The sequence below is a fragment of the Lemur catta genome, chromosome 1 (assembly GCF_020740605.2).
Source record: "Lemur catta isolate mLemCat1 chromosome 1, mLemCat1.pri, whole genome shotgun sequence".
NCBI lineage: Eukaryota > Metazoa > Chordata > Mammalia > Primates > Lemuridae > Lemur > Lemur catta.
Window position 1 is genome coordinate 105,667,383 of NC_059128.1, and position 21,339 is coordinate 105,688,721.

Here is a 21,339-nt window from a genome sequence, read left to right on the forward strand (position 1 = left end):
CATCACACAGGCAATTGATGATGAAGTCAGTATTTGGACCCAGAGGTTTCTGGCTCTGCATCGTGTGCTCAAGCTGTGTAAGAACACCACATATCATCCTGGTTTCTTTCGTTGCTGTCCAATCCCTCTAATTGTGCTGAGGTTGAAACTCGGTGTTTGTCTCTTCCGAAATGCTGCAATAGCCACATGCACCCCCACACTCCCAATTCTGGGGCTCCCAAAGCGGAAAGTCCAGGCTAGGACAGATGGGAACAGGGCCTGGTCCAAATAGGATTTCTGCTGTTGCTCCTCCTCCTCCTCCTTCTTTTAAAATTGTGGTAAAATACACATAGTACAAAATACAGCATCTTAACCATTTTGAAGTGTTCAGCTCAGCGGCATTTAGTACATTGACACTGTCGTGCAACCATCACCACCATCCACCTTCACAACTTTTTTCTCTTCCCAAACTGAAACTCTACACCCATAAAACAGTAACTCCCAGTCTCCCCTCCCCCCAGCCCTGGCAAACGCCATTCTACTTTCTGCCTCTGTGGACTTGACTCCTCTAGGGACCTCACCTAAGAGGAATCATTATGCTTCTTTAAAAACAACACTCTTAGCTGAAAAGGCAGTGGCCCGGGGGCACGGGCTGGGGGATGGGAAGGGACCTGGCCAGGGGGGAGACTCAGCCAGCAACCGCCCACAGGATGGAGAAGGTGGCACGCACAGAGCCGCTGTGCTCCAGGAGGGGATGGAAGTTTAATGGTTTTACGGGCCAAAGTGGGGGCAGGTGAGCACACAGAACAGCTGGAATGCTGGCCACCCGCCTGCCCTCCTTGCCGGCCTGTCCACATGGGGCCCCGTCCTCTGAGGCCTGGCTCAAGCCCACCTCCTCTGGGAGCCTTTCCTTCCTCGCCCAGCCCACGGGACCAGAGTGGCAGAAGGCAGCTGTCGATGGGCTCCGGAAACACCTTTCCCATCTGTAGGGGAAGCGTGGCTCCGAATCAGGGTCAAAGCCATTGTGAGAGCCCAGCCCTGAGACGCCCGCCTGGGCGCTGGGGGCGTGGGGTGGTGCATGGCGCAGGGGAGCGGGCTGGCCTCGGGAACACCCACTGTGGGTAGCAGGCACTGGGGCTGACCCTGCTGCTTCCTCTAGAAGGATCTGCTCTTGGGCAAGTTTTCCCTGGGGCTAAACTAGAACAGCAAGAGGAAGACACTGATTCCAGGATCCAACTACAGGGCAAGACTAAGACATGTGAGAAATCTTTGCAGGAGCTGAAAACTGTCGCCGGTCTTGAACTGGTGAGTACAAGAAAGGTTTGCCAGGTGACAAGTGCCAGTGGAGGGTGATTGCAGGGCTGCACAGGAGCGCCCCCTGGGGGTGGATGTTGATAAAACAGGAGCGGACCCATCAGCCTCCTCTTTCGCGCCTTGACGTTCTCTCCCTCCAAATCCCTGGGGATGGTGGCTGGTGACCCAAAGGGACTGCCTCCTCCCAGTGAGGCACCAAGCGAGATAGGGCCTGATGATAGGAGCTGTTCTCAAGTTTAAGGAGCAGTGAAACCCTGAGGCCGTCACTCGGCCTTGCCAGGCTCTGCCACTGCGTGTGGGAGCCAGTTCCATGCAGATGCACTCCCTGTTGGTCTCGTTTCCCTGGAGAACACAGCCTCATACGGGAACTTTATACCCACCATCTTGTTTGTCACAAAAATCCCTCTAAGATGGGTATTTGCAACTTCTTCTCACAGATGAGGAAACTGGATGCTCAGAGAGGTGAAGTGACTTTCCCAGGACTGCATAGCAGTGAGAGGCTGAGCCCGGAGGCACAGGGCCCAGGAGTGGCTCTGCAGGCTAGGCCTGTCCCCGCTCTGCACCACCCGTCCACATGAGTAAACTGGCCAGTTGGGTGAGAGGAGAGGCCACGACAACTGATAACAGCACAAGGGGTGCCAGGTGAGGGCAGAGGGGGTGTGGACTGTGGGCATGCGAGGAGCAGGCGGGGTGGGAGTCACTGACAGCTTCCCTGAGGAGGCAGGGGATGGGACGACTGCTGTGACCTGTGGGCTACAGGAACACCTGTAAGTTTGGCGGAGAATCCATTTTCCTTCCTGCTTCTAGGGAACCACTTTTAAATCCATGCTGGGGTTGCTGGGATGGGTGAGTCTTCAGGGCTGATGCTGTTTATTAGCAGAAAACTGGAGACCTCCTAAAAGTCCAAGATGAGGGTTAAACTAGAGACATCCATGCAATGGATGCCGCCATCAAAAATGAGGGGAGAATGCCAAAGTGGTAGGGCTGGACAAAGCAGGGGGCAGGAACGCAGGTGTGCATTAGGTGATTCGTTACGTTTTCAGCATGCCTGAGCTGTTTCCCGATGAGAAATAACCAGGTAGGATGCTCCTAAATATGCTGTTTTAAAAGAATATGCAATTGGCCCTCCATACCCGTGGGTTCCTCATCCATGGATTCAAGTAACTGCAGATCGAAAATATTCGGCAAATAAAATCCACAGAGGTCCAAAAAGCAGAACTTGAATTTGTCGCGTGCCACGTAGTACGTTGAGTCCATGGGAATGAAGGGACATGTAGGCATTGCATGAGGTATCACAAGCAGCCGAGAGATGATTTAAAGTGTGCGGGAGGATGTGGGTGGGTCATGTGCAAATACTGCACCATTTCATACCAGAGACTTGAACCTCCACGGATTTTGGTGTCCGTGAAGGGTCCTGGGTCCAATCCCCTATGGACACCAAGGGACAACTGTATAATAACATGGAAAAACACTTACAAAATATTAATGGACAAAAAGAAAAGCAAGTTCTAGAATATCAGGTCCACTATGATCCCATCTTTCTCAAGGAAAAAGTGTGTACACACATAGGCACTGCAGAAGCTTCACTGGACATAAACCAAATTAATAGTGGTTATCTGTGGGTGACGTGCATACGGTGATTTTTTTTCTTATTCTGGCTTGTTTATTTTCTAAATTTTCTACAATGGGCAAAATTATTCTTGTAAACATTAGGACTATTTTTTTCTAGATCGGGGTGATCAGATGGAGCCTCAGGGCTTCCCCTCGTGTCGATCAGGCCTGAGAAGTCACCAAGACTGTCTGCTTGGTGGCCTCCCAGCCCCTCTCAATATGACGCAGGTGGCATCAGGTTCGTCTGCTTCTGAGGCCAAGGCTGGCGAGGACGTGCTTTCCTTCTAGTGGGCCCCTTCTCCAGGAGTCCGAAGTGTTAATTAACCCAGCTCTTCTCACTTGCCGGAGCAGTTGTTCCCAAGAATCTGTGTTAGGTAGAACATTCTGGGTCTGGGATTATTCCTAGAATCTCAGAGCTGGAGGGAGGACCTTAAATTTTATGCTGCATGGCCCAACCCCTTCCAGTGCTTTAATCCCTGGCCCAGTAGCCCAAAGAGTTGGCCATCCAGCCGGCACTTGCAGACTTCTACTGACAGTGAGCGTGATACTGTCTAAAGCATCATTCCAACTCACTCAGAAAATTCACCTTTATATCTGACCTGCAAGCTCCGTAAGATCCTTAAGGTCATGGCTAATGAAAAAGTAGAAATGAGATTCTGAAGAATAACTTCTCGCAAACATGTTGCATTTATTCACATCTTCCACGGAGGGTGCCATTGGTCTGCCCTGCACATAGCCGAGCTGGGACAAAACCTGTGCCCTGGAGCTGAGAGCAGGGGAGGTCCATGTGGGCAGGGTGGTCAGGACAGGCTGCCTGGAGGAGGTGAGGGGAGGAACTGAGCTGACCCTTGGAGGAAGGGAAAGACTGCAGTGGCAGCAGCAGTGGGACAGTCCTTCCAGGCAGAAAGCACCAGCCTGAGCATTCCCAAAAAAAGATCAGAGATCGACAGGGCCGCCACAAGCTCGTGTGGCACCTTTGTGCAAATAAGAAAAAGGTGTTCCTACACTAGGACACTTCTTCCTATGGAAAACTGCTATGCTATTTTTAAAAAACCAGACATTTGACCGCCGTCTTCCAGCAAACTGTTGTAATAAGTGAACGAACCTACAGTGTGAGTTGAAGTCCCTTTTGCCATTTGCGTGACTTTACACAGGGGTGCTGATTTTTTTTTTTTTTTTTTAAGACAGAGTCTCACTCTGTTGCCCGGGCTAGAGTGAGTGCCGTGGCGTCAGCCTAGCTCACAGCAACCTCAAACTCCTGGGCTCAAGTGATCCTCCTGCCTCAGCCTCCCGAGTAGCTGGGACTACAGGCATGCGCCACCATGCCCGGCTAATTTTTTCTATATATGTATTTTTAGCTGTCCATATAATTTCTTTCTATTTTTAGTAGAGACGGGGTCTTGCTCTTGCTCAGGCTGGTCTCGAACTCCTGAGCTCAAACAATCCGCCCGCCTCGGCCTTCCAGAGTGCTAGGATTACAGGCGTGAGCCACCACGCCCGGCCTGATTTTTAGAAATCTCTAGGCGAGCAGCAAGAAGGCCCGCCTGAGGGGTTCTGGGACGAAGGGTTCCTGGCAGTGGTGAACAGTCAGCAAGGAGTCACTGCAGGCTGGCTCTAGTGCCGGCCCAAGCAGGGGCGGGGCAGGGCAGTCACACGGGGTGGGGAGTGGCAGGATTGAACCTTCTCAAATCAAGGGCGACCCTCCGAGAAGTCTGCTGCTCTGGGGTCTCCCCCATTTCCTCCTCTCACAGAGTCTGTCCGTGGCACTCTCACGGTCCTATCGGGCTCCTCCTGTGAGGCGGGGTGGCGGGGGCAGCTGTGGTGCACTGTACAGATGGGACCAGTGAGGAGGGGAGGCACATGGCCTGGAGCCCTGACTTCCCTATACCTCTCTGAAACTTGGAGAGGAGAGAGAGAGGAGAATCTCTACCCTTACGTGTGAGCAGCGGCTCCACCTCAGCTAGGGACAGGAAGGCAGCCCACAGCTCGGATCCAAGTCCTTCATGTTAATGCTGGGGAAGTGAGGCACAGAAAGGGGCAGTGACTTGCCCAAGGCCACACAGCAACTCAGTGGCCAAACTGGCTCCCTCTTACAGAGTAGTTGTCACACACTGAGGGGAAGTAAGTTCCTCCGTCATCTCTCAGAGCATAAAGTGTGGCACCACCTTCTCGCCTCCCACCTGGGGACTGAGACTCACCAGGAGAACCTCTCACGGATCCTGAATCCTGGGGTGGCTGCCGGTGCAGGAAGATGAGGCCCCGGCTCAGTCTGGTTTGGCAGTGCATGTCACTTGGCAAACGGCGCAGGTAACCCAGCAGCCCGGGCCCCTCTGGACCCCGCACAGCCGGGGCCAACTCCGAGAGGCTGCCTCTCGGAGAAGGAGGTGGCTGCCACGGCTGATGTTGGAAGAAGCCTTGAGGAATGGATAAGTGAAACATGGTAGCCCATGCGATGGGGCCGTGTTCAGACGTGAAAGGAAGTGCCGAGCTGCGCTACGATGTGGATGAGCCTTGACAACATCATGCGAAGCAGAAGAAGCCAGTCACAAAGGCCCACGTATTGTGCGAGTCTCTTACATGATAGCCCGAATCGTGAAGTTCATAGAGACAAAAAGACTAGTAGTTGGCAGGCAGGGCTTAAGGGGAAGAAGGGAGTGACTGCTAACGGGTATGAGGTCTCCTTTGCTGGAGGATAAGGATGCTTTGGAACCAGATAGAGGTGATGGATTAAGCGCCACTGAACTGTACGCTTTAAAAGGGTTTTGTTATGAGAATTTCACCTAGAAGGAGGAGGAGGAAAGAGTGGAGGAGGAAGAAGAGGAGGAGGAGGAAGGAAGCGGAAGAAGAATCAGCAGCAGTCGCCACCACCTGAGGCTCGAGTCTGGAAGGCCAGCCGTGGCTCAGCTTTCTCCTCTTCCAGGGGAAGAGCTGGGACTGCCTGGGCCCTTCCGCACCCCAGGGAAGGGGCCAACACCCCAGAGCCTGCACAGGCCCTGCTGTGGGGGTGGCCGGACCTTGGCCAGGAGGCCCTGAGAGCTCGTGCAGTCTCAGGAAGAGGAGCAGCGGGCTCCCTGGTTCCAAGTGGCCAGCTGGGCCTGGTCTCAGCCAAGGGTGGGGCTGCACTTTGGAAAAAACATTTGCACAATTCTCTATCTGGATTCCAAAGGTTCTGCTTATTCTTAGTGCTGCCGGGACACACGGAAGTGCACTGACCCTGCCTGACCTAGGACATCAGGGCCCAGGAAGCCTCGTGGTCACCCACTCTTGTAACAGACGGAATGGCCTAAAAGAAATGGCAAAAATATTTCCTGTCTCTTTTAAGCATCCTCCACCTCTTTTTGAGAACTAAAACCTGCATCTCTGCCTCAGGCCAGTGGTTGGGAGGGGCAGGATCAGTCTTTTGTTGCTTGTGCTGCAGGACAGGGCTCAGCCCAGACCTGGTAAAGGGAGGTCCCGGGTGGAGGTAGAGGGACTGTCCCCAGTGGATACGGGATGATCAGAATCATCAACTGCAGCTGAACAGCAATTGCCTAAGCTGAGAACCCAGCCTTTAAAAGCTCTGTATTTCTGCTTATTAAGAAAGTAATAAACTTCTCTTTCCTTCTCCTCAAACCATTTGTTCTCGTTCTTTTGATGTGGCCTGGAGGACAAGTGCCGAGATCTGGGTAGCACTCCCACCCTGGCCCCCTACACAGCCTACCTGACCAAGGGGGCCACACTGTCACCACTTTGAGAAGCATTTGTCTCACTGTCGAACAGCGGGGCCAGTTTGAACAGGTGTCCTCAAACTGAGCCCAATCCAGCCTCACAGACCCCTCCTCTGGGCCTAGCTCTGTCCTCTGGGCCCTGACGGAACAAAGGTACCTGTCTTCCCGAAGGAGCTCGCAGGGCTCTGGGACGGGCGGAGGCTGGGGCAGAGGACGGCCCACCCACCCAGAGGCCTGTGCATGGGCCCCGGCAGGTTTTCTCACCTCTCATAAAATGTTCTGCCCTCCTCCTGCCCAGGGGATGTCTAAGACTCAGTTGAGAGGAGGGTAGAACCTTGCTTAGGACAAGGTACAGGGCTCCAGGGCAGCCAGGGCCCTTCGGGTCTGACCTTCGTGGAATTTGCCTGTCAACTAGGCCCACTCACTAAGTCCCAGGAGGCTTAGAGTGACACCCCATCCTCCGCCCACAGCCACATCCCTTTACCAAGAAAGAAGGGGCCAGACCTGCAGGGGGCCATGTTCATTTATCCCAGATGACGGAGTGTGGTTCCTTCTGGGCCTGTGGCCAGCTCCTGGCCCTGATCTGTCCCCTAGATTCTGGTCCCTTCCCAGCCTGCCAGCTCCAGGGCCACACAGGGATGCAGTCAGTGGCCAGGGACCAGATTAGGAGCCCAGAGCCCTGGGCCCAGTTTTGGCCACAGCTGGCTGTGTGACCCCAGGCTGCTCTTCTAACCTGTGTAGTGTTTTTAAAAGAACACTGCTGGTGTTGGTGGGCAAATCCCAGTAAAACACACAGGCTGGCCCACTGCTGAGGGACATGGGGCTCCCCTGGCCCCTCCTATTAGGCAAGACAGTCATGGTGGAGGGCACAAATACCCTCATGTGTCCCCAAACCCTCTGGGGCAGGGGGCCTCTGTGAGCCCATTCTGGTAACCGTTTTTTTCCGACATGCGGTTCTCCGGGGCACTCTGAGAGCCTAGAAACCACGCTCGCTAGCTGGGCTGTGCGGTCTTCACATCCCCTCTGTCCACCCGGGACGGTTGCCCCATGTGAAGGCCGGGCTCCCTGCTACTCCACTGCCCAGCTCCACCCCTCACCATCTTTGAGAAGGTCAAGGTGAGGGAACCAGCCCTCCTCCCCCAGGACCCAGCAGACCCAGCTCTCCCTGCCCCGTCCCCCTCCTGCTTTGGGGGTGGACATGGAGGGACTCTGAGGCTGTGATTCCTGCACATGGGGCCTTGTCTGTTTCAGGTGGTTCATCTCCGGCAGTGACAGGAAGGGAATGCCAAATTAACGCTGGGTAATAAATTCTGCAAAAGCCAATAAAACCAAAGCAGAGGGATGGAGGAGAAGAACCGCAGCAACTGATTAAACATTTTTGTTGGCAGTCACAGACACATGGCACATTTTCCAAGGTTTGCATAAAGGAGACATCTGGCCATGGCCCATGCGTTTGTGGAAGGGAATCCCGGCAAGCGGAGACGGGGGCCCAGGGAGGGCAGGATCCTCACGGGGGCAGCAAGCTGGGGAGCAGGGACTCTGCTTTGGGGGGCTGAGGCATGTCCAGGGCAACGGTCTCCGTGAGCTGGCTAGGACTCTCCCCGGGAGGGCAGTGCTGGGATCTGCCCCTTCGGGCTGAGCCTCAGGCCCGGGCTCACCAGCCAACCCCACGGGCTGCAGGAGCTCAGGCCTGGGGAAGAGAACGTTCTGTGCTTGGAATGCCTGCTGTCCAGCCTTCCACACCCACACCCAGACTCACGACTCGACTCAAGGCCAAGGCCCAGCCTTCCTTGCTTTTCAGGGAGAGAGACAGCAGGGTCATTAGGCAAGAGCCGGCCCACAGGAGGACCCTGGGACTCCTGCTCTGTGGGTTCCCTGATCACGCCACAAAATACTCTCTATGGCTGTGCCTCTGCCCGCACCATTCCTCTCTGCAGCCCCGCCGTGCCCTGGGTGCCGAGCCCCACGTGGGTGTGAGCTCTGGGCATATGTCCCCGCAGGCCCTGTGCCTCACTCATTGCTGCCTCTCCCCCCGTGTCTGCTGGACCCTGCCAAAAGGCCCCACCGTGCTCTGCTTGGGCTAATGTGTGCCTGTGGTGGGGGTGGGCCCACGGGTGGAGTGAGACAGCTGCTGGCTGACAAGGGCCAGTCCTCGGCCCTGTTAGGAGAAACTGGTTTTCCAGAAGAAAGTCTCCTGTCCTTTGGTGACTCCCCCACTGCCCACTGGACAGGAAAAAGCTTGCCTGCAGCAGCCCCAAATGCAGGCCAAAGTACCACTGTGACAGCCTGGGAACTGTGCAAAAGAAGTGTCACTTGCCCCCATGTAAGGACAGAGGAATGTGCTGGGATCCTGGTTTCCCAGACACTTGAGTGCCCACACCGGGCTGTTCAGCTCCTGCACCGAGTCCAGTGCCCAGGGCCACGGTCGGCTCTGTCTTCCTTCCAGCGTGGAGACAGTGACTTGGTCTTTACCAACCGCCCCCAGCAATGCTGACGGGTGTCTGTTCTCCCCAACCCACCACTTCAGAAACATACCTCTTCGCTCACACGGAGGGGGCACAACTCTTGGCCCAGTCAGGCCCCATGCACCCTGCAGGACCGGCTCAAGTTCAATGCCAGCCCTGTGACCCTGTCCTCTCTGCCCTCTCCAAGCCTCAGCCCCAAAGGTCAGGCCAGCTGTGGGCCCAGGGCCATGGCCATGGTGTCCACCCTGCTCCCCACCTCCGGGCTCCCTGGTCTCAGCCTCACCTCCTGCCTGCTCCTCTCCAGCCACACCAACAGCTTGCTGTCCCTCAGCTATGTCATGTTCAGTCTCACCTACACAGATGTCATCACCCACCCCTGACCTGGAGAACACCTGCTCATCCTCTGAGATTCCACTCTGGGGCCACCTGCTCCGGCCAAGCCTCCCTGGCTGGGTGGGCGGCTCCTCCCTGTGCCATCTCCGACCGCGGGCCCAGCCCTCTGTATGGCACCTCCCCCCTGCAGCCTCAAGGGCTAGCAGAGGGCCCGACACCAGGAAATATTTTGAGAAGTGAACCTTGGTTTCCCCGGGACGGGAATCACCCTGCAGAAGAGGTTATAGGGCCCGAGTCTTTACCTACCTCTGAGAAGAACACAGAGAGAATGACCAGACTGATCCAGTGAATTACGCCAGCAAACTGGAATGCACTGGAAACTGCAAGGAACACAATGAGGGCCAATTTTAGGAGCAAGGAATTATGTGCATCCGTAGAGGGGGGCTTCACAGCATCGAGGGAGACCTCTGGGACCCTGGGCCTCCTTGCACGGGCAGTTAGATCTGGTAGAAGTCAGGTCAGAGAACAAGGGCAGCTTGAACTGGTGTCTGCAGGGGAGGTGGTGGGAGGTCGGGGGCCAGCGGTGCTGTTCTTTCCTCCAGCCCAAGGGGGCTGCCTCTTTCCCCATGGGCTGCTTGGTCTGAGTTCCTGCTTGGTCTTTGGCGGGCTTTTTGCTGTAGCCAGACTCCAGGAAAGGAGCCCTCCTCCAGAGGGGGCTTATGAGGACATCCAAGGCTTTGGTCATGGCAGGATGGTCTTTCAGAAATCCACCCCGCAGTCCACCCCTAAAGCACCATGCACGGTTGGTAGGACTCAAGGCCAGCTCACTTTCACGTTTCATTCTGAAAACTCAGGGCTGCAGAGATGGTGGTGTCGGCCAGGGTGCTCTGGAGAGAGAAGGCTGGAGCAGGACTGGGAGAGGGAGCTGGATGTGGGGTGGGGGTGTCAGCCGCCCCTCAAAAGCAGCAGAGCCAGCGGGCTGGGGTCTTCCACATTGCTCTGGTCGTCTTCCAGGTTGTGGAGTGCGAGTGGGGAGAGTCGCCAGCCACTGAACATTCCCGCCCCACCTTCCCACAGTCACTGCTTAGGGGGGGAGGCTTTGTCCCTGGAAGGACCTTTGGAAACACAGGAAGCCCTGCCCAGCCTCCGAACCCTAGCATGGCTTAGTTTATCAGCCAGCACGGCCAGGAGCAGGGTGCTGGGGCCACGACAAGGGTCGGGTGAGCTTTGATGGAGAGTCGGGGGAGGAACGCTCCCCAGAGGGCAGGCCTAAAAGAAATACTAGCAGGACATCCTGGAACAGTGCGGCAGGGCTGAGGCGGGGCAGGGGCAGGAATGCTGCAGAGAACACGCCTGCTCTGCTTCCCCAGCAGGCTGCTGCCCGGCCTGCTTGGTGCCCTGCTCAGAATCCCCTAGGCCAACTGAAGACGCCCAGTGCCCGCCACGGGTAGGGCCGGCCCAAGAGACACAGCCCACAGCCTCTCCCGACACCCTGGCATCTGTGGGCTGGGAAACCAGGTCCGAGAGCACATCCATGGGGAAGAAAGCTGCAAAACCAGGTTCCAGGTGGGAGACTCTGGGGTCCCCTGGCTCTGGGCCAGGATGACCTACGGAAGATGAGCCCCGAGACGGGCGACACGCATACCAGTGGGGACCAAGAGGCTGAGGCCTGTGTGACTCTGAAGAGACCTCCAGATGATTCTGAAAACATAAAATCTCTCCCCATTATCTCTCAAATGAATTCCTGTGCCTTTTTTTACGGTTTGCTTTAGAAGAGCAATAAATCTCTGATTGTGCGTTTTATGGAATTTAAGATGCCTTTTATGAGCTGCTATTGGATCTCCCACCAAAATCAATCTCCTGGATACTTAATTTTAAGCAAAATTCCAGTGTCGGCTGGGTTCTCAGTTCTACTCAATGCCTTGTCACAACCTGAGCAGCCGAGGGCCCCGAGGACAAGCCACCACAGGGAAAGAAAGACTCCGTTATGGTCAGATCTCATAAAAAGCAGACAGTATGGATGAGTGGGAGGGAAAGAATACAACATGGTTTAATTGAAGACAGGTTGAGTGTAAAACCAGTACCGGTCACTTTATGCTGGAAGATACTTTAATTGGAACCAAGGGGCCACCAGCTGCATAAAACCCAACTAGGCTTATCAGACAAAAGCAATCCTGTGCTCACGGTCATCATCTTTTAGGGAGCAGGAAGGCTCACTTGGGGGAAGGTTCGGCAGAGCCTGCGTATAGAGGATCCAGGAAAGCACTGGGGGTGTTTGAGAAAACAAGCCCAGATGACTAAATGGGCTGGCGGGGCTGAGTGTAGTCCCGGATTTTGCCAGTGGCAGGAAAGGAAATCTCTCTGAGGCTGACAGTCTCACCTCTTTTTTAATCATACTTGAATGGTCCACCTTCCTAGCCGGGGAACCGAGCTCTCCCAGAAGCCATGTGCTCATCCGAGCCAAGAGTCGGAATGCCTGGCCCCTGCCCCTCTGGTGCACCAGACACGGGTTTACAAGGGAGGGGGGCAGGAAGCGGGCCTCCACCCTGACAGCCACGTTGCTACGGGACACCCAGGTCAGAAGAGGGATGAGCCACGCGCATCAGGCTTAATGGGGAACTAGGACAAACACCAAGAGGACCGAGGAGGGAAGAGAACTGGCCACGCAGTTAACTGGCCTGGTGGCTTGAAGTGCCAGCCCCAATACTTGTCACCGGGGGCAAGTCTCTAACATCTCTAAATCTTAATTGCCCACTCTGTGACATGGGGTCGGACCAGCCTTGCCCACTTCACAGGGCTGCTGTTAGGGTCCAATGCATGAGAAACAGCTTTCAAAACGATCACAGTGTATGTAAACAACACTGCCACCTTATGGCTGGGTAAAAATACGAGGACTCTTATAGCCATCATGGTTGCTGTCATTAGTGGTTACTACAGGGTGATAGGCCTCCATAAACGGGAACTCTCTAACCTACAGAAAATTCCAACCTGGAAAATTCCAAATGGGAACAATAAGGAAAAAATGCATACAGGGGTCCCCAACATTTTTTATTTCATCAGTTTCTGATCATGGACTGCTGGGGAGGGGACTGCAGAGGCCACATTGGTGGAAAGGGGCAAAGTCGTGCTGGGCAGATGGAGACGGGATATGCCAGGAGCACGTCCTCCCCAGAGGGGGTCCCTGTGAGCCATGGGGCCAGAGCGTGGCAGCGGCATCAGCTGGGGGCAGATCACAGTCTGCTGGTTGGGGACCCCTGATGGCTGCAGATGCACATTGAATATTGACATCATACGTATTTGCATATGTATCTCTCTTGCTACTCACACTGGAGGAGCTTTATATCTATTAGAAGTTCCAGAGTCAGGAGAATCACCACCAATATTACACAGGCTACCAGGAAACTGTTGAGACTTGCACTGAGCAAAAATACCTGCCACACGGCTGCTCTCTTCCCGCAGCACGGCTTCAGCCAGTTAGACCTGCAGGGACAAAAGTGGGGAGAAAGGAGGCTGAGAGTGGGGTGGGACAAGAAGGGAGACCCCAACCACACCCTGCTCCCAAACCGACCCGAGTCACTCCAGGGCTCCGCTTGGCTCTGGGCTTCTCTTATCCAAGAGGCCACTGGGTAGAACTGCAAAGGGCAGACATCTCATTATGAGACGGAGCTGGGTTTACATGCTGATCTTGGCAACTCACAGCCTCTCTCTGTGCTTCAGTCTCCTGGTCTTCGAAATGGGCATGAAACCAACAGCTTGTAGATTAGCAGAGAGTCTGTCTGTGCAGCAAGTGCTACGTGAAAGTGAGCTGCTGCTATTGTATTGCTGTGCGTTTCAGAACCTAGCACAGGCTCTGGCATTTGGGAGAGCCTCAATTTGCCTTTAATAAATGCCCAATGAATTAGCAAATGGATTTTCCATTTTCAGCTGTAAAAACGAAAGATTTGAACAAAATCCCTGTTTTTCAAAGTAGGTTGCATGGAACACTAGTTCTATAGAATGTTAATAGTTGTTATTTAGGCCGGGCGCGGTGGCTCACGCCTATAATCCTAGCACTCTGGGAGGCCGAGGCAAGAGGATCGTTTGAAGTCAGGAGTTCAAGACCAGCCTCAGCAAGAGCGAGACCCCGTCTCTACTAAAAATAAAAAGAAATTATCTGGCCAACTAAAAAATATATATAGAAAAAATTAGCTGGGCATGGTGGCGCATGCCTGTAGTCCCAGCTACTCGGGAGGCTGAGGCAGGAGGATCGCTTAAGCCCAGGAGTTTGAGGTTGCTGTGAGCTAGGCTGACGCCACGGCACTCACTCTAGCCCGGGCAACACAGCGAGACTCTGTCTCAAAAAAAAAAAAAAAAAGACTGAGAACCACTTTCCTAGGTCCTTGATGCTGTGTGGACTTTGGGGACCAGTAGTGTCAGCGTCACCTGGGAGTTTGTTAGAAGTACAGACTCTCGGCCCTTCCCCAGCCCCACTGAATGAGAGTCTGCGTGCCACTGAGACCCCAGGTGATCTGGGTGACAGCCACTGCTTTAGGTGGCCTAGTAGAGGTCACAGGCGTCTCAGAAAGTGAACGGGGCATGGCGAAGGGAGTTTGGGAGCTGGAGAGGTGAGACAGCCCTGGGGGCACCCAGGGGACCGTGAAGCAGGCAGGCTGTGTGTGTGAGTGTGTGTGTGTGTGTGTGTGTGGCGGGGGGAGTGTCCACGTAGTTCCTGGGCTTTGGGCTCCTTTGTAAAGAGCAGACATGGGGCAGGACTGCACCACTGCTGTCAGACCACGGACCCCAAGGCTCCAGAACAGAGCCCTTGCGGGTGGGGGGCTGGGAGGCTGGGCTGAAGCTGCAAGCTTCCTGCTGACCTCGGGTTTGGAAGTCCCAAGCTGCTAATAAAATTTCCCCCGTAATTCAAATGACGCAGGCATTCCTAGGAGACTGTGTTTGAGCAGCAAAATAGAATGTGTCCATTTTCAAAAGCTCCCTGAGTGGTTAAGTAATGATTCAAGGCGCCTAGTGGGCCGGAGGGGATATTAGAGAAGGTGCTTCGGTCCTTCTCCCTGGCACCCCGCCGTCGAGGCCCTGGGGCTGGCTCTCAGGGCGCTGGTGTCCCCGGAATGCCCACTAGAGGGCAAGCGTCTCCCAATTTCCTGTCTTGGCTCAGGAGCACGGAGGGGACAGCTCCAGGGGGCGCTTGGGCTGCCAGAGTCTGCAAATACCAACAAGCAGATGGCATTTCCTGGCAGGCGAGTGAGATTCGGCCAGGAGGCAGTCACTCCCGAGGCCGCAGAGAAATCCTGGGGTGGGAGGAGGAGGCTGGGTCTCTTTGCTGTTTCTCTTTGTATTCTTAGGTGTTCAGATAAAAGTGTGAGAGAATGAATTCTAGAGTATGAAAACGAGCTTTGGCAAATTCTCGAGGGAGCCTTTATGTGAGGTAGGGCCGTGGGGGAGGCCTGGAAGGAGGTGGCTCCGGCCACTGCTCCCTCGGGCGGCGTCCCCAAGCCGGGCGCTGCAGCAGCCCCGTTCTGGAAGGCGGAGCAGAGCCGGCGGTGCTGGATGGCGAGGGCTGTGCTTGCTCCGGGCCGGCCCCTCCCACCCCGCGGCCACTGCCTGGTCTGGGCGCTGCGGCTGCCAGGCTGGCTGTGGACACACGGTGCAGGCAGGGAGAGGCCGCACTGATCCTCCTGGGGTGTGAGCAGGTGAGTGGCTAGAGTATGGTGACCGTGGGGACCCTCAAGCTGTCCTGAGAGGTGCTGACGGCGGTGGAGCAGCATGGCATCCCCAGAGGAGGCAGTAGACCACAGAAAGCCTATTTCCCTGGAGCCAGCAGGACCAGGTGACCCTGTCAGCCCTACACTGAGATTTTCAACCAAGTCCCCAAGGCAGGGAGCTGTGGGAGGGGCGTCAGAATGAGCCTGGAAGACTTCTGGTAGCAGGAGCCGGAATGAAGCCCAGGGCACTGGGCTTCCCCACCTGCTCTCACTCTGCCCTTGCAGAGGCACTGCTAGACAAGTGGCCCCCAGAGCCTTTCTGGGCTCCAGAGCTCTCCAACAACGGATAAAAACTACAGTCCTACCCCTGAAAAATGCACAAAACCACAACACTGTGTATAAAGTTTCAAGGGGTACAAGGACTCCTTAAAATTCACTGATGGATCATCTAAAGATACCCAGGCTCTAGGTTAAAACCCTAGGATTGGGTGTTTGAGGCCCTGCCTGGCTCCAATTCTAGGATGAGGAGCACCTGTGACCCGGGCATCACAGATGAACCTGATGGTGGTTTTAATGGTCAGCAGAATATCCTGGGATTTACTGTATTTATTCCAGATGATGAAAATATTGTCAGAGAAAGCCATGAGGCTGACTAAATCTAACTTCTCTCATTGAGATGGGCTTTATTTTTATTTATTTAAAAAACACTTACACATACTATGCAACAGGAGCTGTTCTGAGCACTTTACAAATGTTAACTCATGCGGTTGTTTTAAAAGGCAAGTCCTTTTCTCTCTTTTGTCCTGGTGGGGAAGCCAGACTCTTCCAGCTGTTTGGCTTTTGGTGGCATCTAGCGTGTCCAAATCACAGTCCTGCCACTGGCTGAATTGAGTGCAGTCTTTCAGCCTTAGTTCCCTAATCCCCCAAATGGAGATATCTGCCTTTGCAGGGTTGTTGTGAAGATTTAAAATATTAAAAATGACATATGTAAAGCCCATAATACAGTGCTTACCATGTGTACCTACTATCATGAGGAGTTACATACATGGTCATTAGAAAGGGGATGAATTATCTAAATATGGGTGTTTCGACATTCATTCCATTCCACACATAGCAATTATGTGCCCACTGGATGCCAGGCACTGTACTGGGTGCTGGGCACACGAGGGTGGATCCTGCAGCCTTAGAAGTGAACTCTGATGATGCAATGAGCTCCTAGTCCTAGACAACTCTAAAAAGCAAAACAAAGGGAGAAAAAAATCAGGAGAGGGAAATGAGCTCACATGTGTACTGCTTCTCCAAAGAGACACATAATCTCGTCCTGTGAGAACTGTCAACACAGTGCCCAGGGACACCCTGTCCCTGCGTATCTGAAATGGTGAGTGGGCTCCTTTCCCACTCTCCCGGGGAGAACCCGCACAGGAGCAGCACTGCCAAGCTTCCCCTTTGTTCCCTGTACCCAGTTCCAAGAGGCAAGCCACAACAGTGACATAGATTCAGAATTACGAGCACATAAACACACTTTCTGAAACAAGAACCCTCAGGTTGGAGGTGAGAGGTGACCCTCGCAGCCCTTTGGGGAACTAAATGAAGTTTCCATGCAGGCAACGTCAGTTCTGCAATCAGAGCTAAAGGTTATCCCTGCTGCCTTGGGGAGAAGAGAGGAAAGAGGGCCGTGTGTAGCTGGGGTCACCAGAATCTGACATTTGCTTGTCCCAGATCTCAGATTTCTTGCATCCTTGGAAATGTCAACTCTGGGAAACAGCAGGGTGTGGTAGCAGGAGCTCAGGGCCAGGAGTAAGAAGCTGCCACTACACTTGGCAAGCCACAAAATCCCTCTGCAGGCACCATGAACAATACACACTGTGAACTGGCTGCCCCTACTTACGGGGACCGAGGGCATTGTCCACACATCTCGGAAGGGCTGCCGTGTAGGTAGGTTGTGGTCAAGGAGTGGCTTCCCAGCTCCTTGGCAAGGGACTCAAGCTTGACTTCAGGGAGGCAGTAGGGTGCTCTTGGATCAAGTGCCCGTAAGAACCTCTCCCACCCTGAAGTCCTCAATTCTGGGAACTGGCCACAAGTCTGAGAATGTCCTTTGTGCTGTGCTGTGAGGGCAGGGGTGCCTGGATGAGGTCAGCTTCCTAACTGAGTGGGACCCCATCAGCTACAGTTTTCAGGCACATCCCACTTCTCCCCTGTCCAGCTCTATCAGGGTTTGCTGTGATTTGGCAAATCCAGGGTCGGCCATGCTCCCCCTCCTTCTATTTGGCCAAAGTCCAAATCCCAGGTGCCTCCGCAGATGATTGGGGGGCCCTACTCCATCCCAGATGCCATAATTTCCGCTGTCTTTCCTTGGAGGCCCTGGCCTTGGATTTCAACTTTCTTCCTCTGCTCCAGGCAGGGCTCCGGTAACCCCACCCCACCCCACCCCGGGTGGTCAGAGGCACTCTGCCGCCATCTAGTGGTCACCTGCACCCTGTGAGTAGGGTGGGGATGGGTGGCTACTTTGCTGAGAAATAATATATCTGAATTTATTGCCTTCTTAATCAATGACAATTCTTTGTGGTTCCTGCACTACAGGGAACACGGCTAATCTCTGCATATCAGGAAAAATGTTTTGATCTGAATTAAGCTTTTATTCTCTGGTTGGGGCATCAAGAACCTTCCTGGAAGCCTGAGTCTACTACTATGAATACAGAGGGGCTTGGGGGTCACAGGGTCAGCTTGGGGTCCAGGGACAGCAGGTATGCTAGAGGAAGGGGTGGTGTTTATTATGGACAAATCTTACTGGCATGAAGAAAGTGGATTAATAAAGCTCCTTTTTTTTTCTCTCTGGGGGAAAAATGATGCAAAAGACCACGAGATGCAGAATTTCCAGACTCTGTACCTGCGTGGTCACGCAGGGATGAATCTGCCTTTTAACCCTGAAAGAACACCAAAAGCCTTTTCCTTCTCCTACCAAGATGCTAAAATCTTACTAAGTGAAATTGGCATGTCCTGGGGTGAATGTGATTTCTTCCTTTTAGGTTGACTTTGTGGAGCGGGCGTGGAATTGGCAGGGACACTCGGAGGTGGGCCACCCACAGACCACAGGCTTCACTTTCAAGGCAAAAGAAGCTGTCTCCTCTCTTGTGGCTCTTTCTCAACTCCACAGAGATCTGGGGGCCAGCTCCCAACTCTCCTCAAGCAGAACTGGGCTTCCCCTTCTTTTCTAATCCCTATCTTAATATACACCACCCACCCACTCACTCGTTCAGAGTCATTCCTGCAGCAGGAGCACCCTCTGTTCCAGGCACAGACCATCGGAGCCCTGCCCTGAGGGAGCACCTGGCCCAGTACTGGAGACAGACTCCTAAAGAGAGGAGTAGAGCTCAGCATCACTCCTGGGCGTGGTGACAGATGTGGGCAACGGACTATGGGTGCACTGAGGTGAGGTCCTAACCTGGGTTGCGGTAGGGGACAGAAGACTTCCTGTAGGATGTGGCCCCCAAGCTAGATAGTATGGAAAGAGAGAAGGGTATTTTGGGCTATGGCTTAATAGGTCCCTACCCCTCCCTTTTCTTTGTCCACAGCCTTTGCTTGCTGGCATATCTAAAATTATTTCAGTCCTTATTTAGAGATGTTTGCTATATTGGGTGTCTTATTTTTCCAACCTGACATCTCAAAAAATATCCCTGTGCCCCCATTATGTTTTTTCCCTCTGAGTATGAAGTTCTGGCAGAAATGTGCTTTTGGTCTCATCTCCAAGTAATAACGACCCTTTTGCCCACCCCAAGACCCAAACTTCCTCCAGGCTTCTCCTGCCTGGGAGTCCAGCCCTGACCTCTTGGAAATAATTACCTTACTAAACACTGAATATCTTTAACTTCTTACTTTATTTTTAACACAGATTATCCCATCTGCTCTCCCATGACCCCCTCTGCGTCCTCTTTTCTCCAGAAACATGGGCAGCACCGTCTCTCTCTGTGACCACAGTCTCATTTGTAAAACGCAGAGGGTGACCCTTGCCTTGCACTGCCTTCAAAACACGTACTGTCACCATCGTCTCCTACAGGACTGCAGGCCTCACTAGGGTGGAGACTCTGGGCTTCTCTGAATTTTTTTTTTTTTTGTCATTTGTGCCCTCTTGTCTTGCCCACACCCTGAAAACCAACCAGGTCTTTAATGTACTGTAGTTGGTTAAGAGAAAACAGAACTTCCAGTATGAGTCACGAGTTATCTTTCTGCAAACTCAATGTCCCTCTTCCAAAGGTGGACGATTCGTTCACTGGGAGGCGGTTCTGTCCCTCACTTTCCCACTGTTGAATGGGGTGATGTCCAGTGCCAAAGAACGAGAACAAGAAATAAGGGGCGGCTGGGCACAGTGGCTCACGCCTGTAATCCTAACACTCTGGGAGGCCAAGGCAGGAGGATTGCTCAAGGTCAGGAGTTCGAGACCAGCCTGAGCAAGAGCGAGACCCTGTCTCTACTAAAAATAGAAAGAAATGATTTGTACAGCTAAAAATATATACAGAAAAAATTAGCCGGGCATGGTGGCGCATGCCTGTAGTCCCAGCTACTCAGGAGGCTGAGGCAGGAGGATCCCTTGAGCCCAGGAGTTTGAGGTTGCTGTGAGCTACGCTGACGCCATGGCACTCACTCTAGCCTGGTCAACAAAGTGAGACTCTGTCTCAAAAAAAAAAAAAAAAAAAAAAAAAAAAAGAAAAGAAAAGAAAGAAGGGGCTCTGGTCACATTCAAACACAAAGTCCCAGCATTTTCCACCAGGACAATGGATACAGGTCAAATGGCATCGGAATGAAAGTATCAACTGACAAGGTTATTGAAGAAATAGTCTAAGAGGGCAGATCTCTCCCAAACCAAACAACATCTAGAAAGGCTGAAGGAAATTAAGATCTAATTCTAGATTGAAGGCTATGGAGAGCTGCGGTGCCCTGTGAGTGCTTCTCTAATATCTACAACACCCCTGTCCCACCGGAGTAACAGCAATGCATTCTGGGAAATTATACAGTTCAAAGGGTGGGCCTGATTGGCGTACGGACTTTCCCGTGTACGTTGCCATGTGACCCAATTCTAGCCAATGAGACATGAGGAGAGAGCTGCTGGAGGCTTCTGGGAAAGTTCTTTTTTGCTCTCAAAAGAGAATGACGGGCAGCCATTCTTACCCGCCAGACATGAATGAGGAGGCATGTGGCCTGATGACCCCAGGCAACTCTCTCTCGCACAAGCTGTGAGGGGAACCTAACGGTGTCAGGATGAAGCCAACACTGTTGACAGCAGGTGGAGAGACGGAAGGAATCCGGTCCTTGCTGACACTGGTGAGTTTCTACCCCAAACTCAAAGCTGCCCTAGCTCTGGACTCCATGTTACGTGGGCCAGTGAGTTTGGGATGGGTTTTCTGTTTCACACGGTCCAAAGCAACTGGCTGACAGACTTACCTATCCCCTTTGTGAGAAGGATGGTGTGGTGAAGGGATATTAAAGCAGTAGAAATTCAGAGGACTTGGAGAAGACAGAGAGGCATGAGGGAGAAGTAACTGAGCTGGTCCCTCAGGTTATCCACGTAGTAGGACAATGTGGCCAGCTCAGCTGGGGCTCAGACATGCTCAGCCACCCGCTCCGCCCCCTTCTCCCCCTCCCTTGAGTGTCTCTTCCCTCTGCGGACACACATGGAGGTTTTTCTGCTATCGCTGTTGAAGGAGGGAGGCACTCGGTTTGGAGGGCACAGAGGAAGAGAGGGAGAGGAAGATGACACAGCAGTCACGATGTGCCAGGGGGGCCCTTGGATGGAACTGGAGACCAGGTGCAGAGGGGCGGAGGCCAGAAGCAGCACGTCGACAGCGTGGCACAGAGTCGGGGGGCAGGAGGGGGTGGCTTTTCTTCCCCACCCTACATGGCACCCACACATGGACGTGGTGCTAGCTGTTCCATAATGGACACCACCGCCGTCCGTAGCTCATGGGGACTGGAGGTGGACAAGAGGGAACCAGAGCGAGGGAGGAGGAGGAACACAGACTCCAGTGGTGACTCTGACTGACAGGCTTCATGTAGCTCGGGGTGTCTCAGAAACGCTGGTTCCTGTCACGGCAGGAAGGAGCCTTAGGGTGGGTGTACACGAGCTGAAACGCCCGAGTGGCTCTGTTGCGAGTAATGGGTTGGGAAGGCCAGGCTGGGTTCCACCGGTCGGGGCCATAGAAAATACACTTTGAGAGAGGACCGTTCAGTTTGGGGTAT

General features: G+C 53.7%; 2 protein-coding genes across 3 annotated transcripts in view; both read right to left on the reverse strand.

Annotated features, from left to right (window-relative positions):
- The window catches only part of TMEM266 (transmembrane protein 266), a 44,381-nt gene extending 31,519 nt beyond the window's left edge, over window positions 1-12,862 (reverse strand). The window contains exons 1-2 of one of the 2 annotated variants that reach the window (XM_045541936.1): window positions 12,841-12,862; window positions 9,716-9,789 (exon numbers count right to left, since the gene is read on the reverse strand). The gene's annotated coding sequence lies outside the window, so the exon portion shown is untranslated. Of the gene's footprint in view, window positions 1-5,102; window positions 5,457-9,715; window positions 9,790-12,840 lie in introns of those variants that run through there. The other variant, XM_045541926.1, reaches the window with a different exon arrangement.
- Window positions 12,515-21,339, reverse strand: part of LOC123631877 (transmembrane protein 266-like) — a 70,572-nt gene continuing 61,747 nt past the window's right edge. The window contains exon 4 of the mRNA XM_045541949.1: window positions 12,515-12,889. Within this exon, the coding sequence (XP_045397905.1) occupies window positions 12,727-12,889 (163 nt within the window). The 3' untranslated portion in view covers window positions 12,515-12,726. The remainder of the gene's footprint in view (window positions 12,890-21,339) is intronic.